The following is a 3,010-nucleotide window of genomic DNA, read 5'->3' as shown; positions in this document are numbered from 1 at the left end:
AGGGTGGGCCTGTACCACCAAGTGAGCAACAAGACCAGAGGCATCAGCCAGCTGGGCCCCTACAGCTTGGACAAGGACAGCCTCTACGTCAACGGTGACCCACGCTGCTCTCTCTGCCCCCTCTGCTCTCCCCCACCAGCCCTCTCCCAGTGCTGCCCCTTGCCCAGCTGCAGCTCCTGACCCTCTGTCTGTCTCTTTTTCCAGGCTACAACGAACAGCCAGTCCAGCCCAGTGAGTACCTTCTATGAGTGGGCTGGGCAAAGAGGGCAGTAAATGCCTCCTTGATGGTTTCTTTCGGTCAGAGAGTGCTTGGGCTTGAGACCCTGGGGAGAGGCAGGGAGCCTGAAAGTCTTTCTAGCTTTGGCTGGAGAATTCTACACTTGTCCAGCCAGAGCCCTGTCACCCTTACTTTGCTCCCTCCTCACTCCTTATCTCTCTGTTTTGCAGCTCCCACCCACCCACCACCGACAGCTGCTGCCCTCGAGCGTTTCACCGTCAACTTCACCATCACCAACCTCCCCTACAATTCTGACCTGGAGAATCCAGACTCAGCAAGGTTCAAGTCTGCACGAAGAGTGATGAACACCATGGTAAGTGGACCACGGCATGGTCTTGTCCTTGTGTGGGGGGAGTTCCAGGAGCTGGTCATGGCTTAACTGTGAAACCTCTTTGCTTGGCAGCTCGACCGCCTGCTGAAGGACACCAGCATTGGCCCCAATTTCCAGGGATGTGAATCAACGGCTTTCAGGTATTTTCTCACCCTCGAATATTCATTTACAGTTACTAAGGTCACATAAGGGGCTCTGTAATGTTCATGTTCTCCTGAAAGCCAGTCCATGGAGTCAGGACTTTCTGCTTGATGTCCACCATCAGCGTGACCATCTACCTTATACGTTCCTGCTTTACCACTGCAACTCCTTGCCTGCCCTTTCATCTTGGGGAGGTGACAACAGAGCCCCAAGATGACTCTTTGTCCTGCTTGTCCCTTTGCTTCTTGAAAAGGCCCACGGTATTACAGGAGGTCTAGAGCAGTGGCCAGAAAATATGCACCAACTTTGGGATGTCCCAAGTTTTCATTCTTACATAAGAATATCCACAGAAAACTCAGGGCCCAGAACAGAGGGGAGAATGTGTAGAGGACACGGGCTGAGTGTTGTCCCTGTGCTTTGCAGGCCAGGCAGCCAGAGGGACGAGACCCGGGTGGACGCCGTGTGCACCTATAGGAAGGAGCCCTCAGCTGCAGCCTTGGACAGGGTGGGCCTGTACCACCAAGTGAGCAACAAGACCAGAGGCATCAGCCAGCTGGGCCCCTACAGCTTGGACAAGGACAGCCTCTACGTCAACGGTGACAATTTTTTTTGTAATTTCTGTAATTTTCCTGTTTCCCTGTTTACTGTTTTATTTCTTGTCATACTCTTTCACTAAAGAATTCCAATTTTTCTAACTTTTTTGGCTCTTCCAATCAAAAATATCTTTGATAGTTTTTGTTGGATTTACAGGGCACGCTTATACACTGGTTTGTATTTTATTTCCTTCTGTATGAATGGTGGAAGGTTTTGGGTTGGAAGGGACCTTAAGGATAATCTCGTTCCACCCTTTTGCCATGGGCAGGGATGCCTTCCACTAGACCAGGCTGCTCCAACTTGGCCTTGGACATTTCCAGGGATGGGTCAGTCACAGTTTCTCATGGCAACCCATGCCAGAGCCTCATCACCCTCACAGGGAAGATTCCTTCCCAATGTGCAACATAAATTCCTGCTCTTTCTCTTTGAAGCCATTCTCCCTTGTCCTGTCCCTCCATCCCTTCTCCCAGGTCCCTCTCCAGCTCTCTTGGAGCTCCTTTAGGCCCTGGAAGGTGCTCTCAGGTCTCCCTGGAGCCTTCTCTTCTGCTCTCCCAGCCTGGCTCCAGAGCAGAGGGGCTCCAGAGCCCTGGGAGCGTCTCCGTGGCAGGGGGTGGAACAAGATGATCTTTAAGGTCCCTTCCAACCCAAACCATTCTGGGATTCTGTAACTACAGAAGCCATAAAACCTGCAGGGCAACACGAGCAAATGGCACCAAAGCAGAGGAGCTATTGTCACCCACAGCCTTTGAACTTCTGATTGCTTTGCACTCAGTAACTTATCCAACTACATCATATCATAACACACCAGAAAATACAAGGATTGACCTGCCAAGGTCAAGGAACAGCACTAGAACTGAACAGCACTTGACAAAATCCTATAGAAGTTGCCAATGCAGAAGCCAAATGGTTCCCTGCCCATGGCAGGGGGTTTGGAACGAGGTCATCTTTAAGGTTCCTTCCAACCCAGCCCATTCTGGGATTCTAAACTGCTTTTAGGGAATGGGTAAACTCCCTCTCAACGTCCTGAGAAAATGGAATATTCCGTGCAGTGCTAAGAAAAGCAGCAGCTTGCCAACAACACAGAGCAGGATGAATGTGCATTTATGCACAGACTGTCATCAAATCGGTTTTTCGTGTCAAATGTTTACACGGGACCTCTCAGACAAAACCCATTCCAGTTCTGTATTGCAGTGTGTGCCAGACCTTCCAACTTGGAAGCAGGTTTCTCAAATATGTCCCTTTTCTTGTCCCCACAGGTTACAATGAACTGCAGCCTGAGCTATGTAAGTACCTTTAAAGAGCTGTCGAAGTGGCAAGATGATTTTGCTTGTTGGCAACAGCCAAAAGAGCAGGTTGGACCAAGCAACCCAGAGCTCTGCTAGATTTATAAAACAGAGAAATCAGGAGCCTGTTATGGAACACCCTAAAGCCAAATAGAATATCCTATAGTGTTTCCTCTCGGGGTGATGATAATAAATTGGATTTTCAGGCATTGACTTTTCCTTTCTCATTGCAGCTGCTGCTCTAAATACACAACCTCTGCCACCAGCAGTGAGGAACTTCACCTTGAATGTCACTATAACCAACCTGCCATTCACTGCAGATATGGCAACACCAAATTCTAGGAAATTCAAGTCAACAGAAAGAGTCATGTCCTATTATGTAAG

The 3,010-nt window shown here is 49.4% G+C and overlaps 1 protein-coding gene across 1 annotated transcript in view; it reads left to right on the top strand.

The window, feature by feature from the left end:
- Positions 1-204: 204 nt before the first annotated feature.
- The window catches only part of LOC114070356 (mucin-16-like), a gene marked incomplete at its 5' end in the record, with an annotated part of 13,053 nt that continues 10,247 nt past the window's right edge, over positions 205-3,010 (top strand). The window contains 6 exons of the mRNA XM_027907715.1: positions 205-231; positions 448-590; positions 681-748; positions 1,173-1,345; positions 2,600-2,626; positions 2,860-3,005. Coding sequence (XP_027763516.1) covers positions 205-231; positions 448-590; positions 681-748; positions 1,173-1,345; positions 2,600-2,626; positions 2,860-3,005 — 584 coding nt within the window. The remainder of the gene's footprint in view (positions 232-447; positions 591-680; positions 749-1,172; positions 1,346-2,599; positions 2,627-2,859; positions 3,006-3,010) is intronic.

This window comes from Empidonax traillii, unplaced genomic scaffold (assembly GCF_003031625.1).
Source record: "Empidonax traillii isolate 1590-97213 ecotype Southwest subspecies unplaced genomic scaffold, ASM303162v1 scaffold1529:size122720, whole genome shotgun sequence".
NCBI classification, from domain to species: Eukaryota; Metazoa; Chordata; class Aves; order Passeriformes; family Tyrannidae; genus Empidonax; species Empidonax traillii.
Note: the sequence above shows the minus strand (reverse complement) of the source record. Positions and strands in the feature narration are given on the sequence as shown.